Genomic DNA, 212 nt, shown 5'->3' with positions numbered 1-212 from the left:
CCCCGCCCCCCCCCCCCCCCCGCCGCGGGCCCCCCCCCCCCCCCCCCCCCCCCGCCACAGGCAGAGCTCTCGACCGTCCGAGCAGGGGACATCGTGGCCGCTCCCTACGTGGACAGCAGCGACTGGTACCGAGCCCGCGTCCTGGGCACGCTGGAGAACGGCAACTTTGACCTTTACTACGTGGATTTTGGGGACAACGGGGAGGCCCCCCG

The 212-nt window shown here is 74.1% G+C and overlaps 1 protein-coding gene across 1 annotated transcript in view; it reads left to right on the top strand.

Moving 5' to 3' along the window:
* TDRKH (tudor and KH domain containing) overlaps positions 1-212 on the top strand; it is a 14,731-nt gene that overhangs the window by 12,901 nt on the left and 1,618 nt on the right. Inside the window, exon 7 of the mRNA XM_019472573.1 lies at positions 61-210. Coding sequence (XP_019328118.1) covers positions 61-210 — 150 coding nt within the window. The remainder of the gene's footprint in view (positions 1-60; positions 211-212) is intronic.

This window comes from Aptenodytes forsteri, unplaced genomic scaffold (genome assembly GCF_000699145.1).
Source record: "Aptenodytes forsteri isolate BGI_AS27 unplaced genomic scaffold, ASM69914v1 Scaffold276, whole genome shotgun sequence".
NCBI classification, from domain to species: domain Eukaryota; kingdom Metazoa; phylum Chordata; class Aves; order Sphenisciformes; family Spheniscidae; genus Aptenodytes; species Aptenodytes forsteri.
This window is presented reverse-complemented; position numbering and strand designations above follow the sequence as displayed.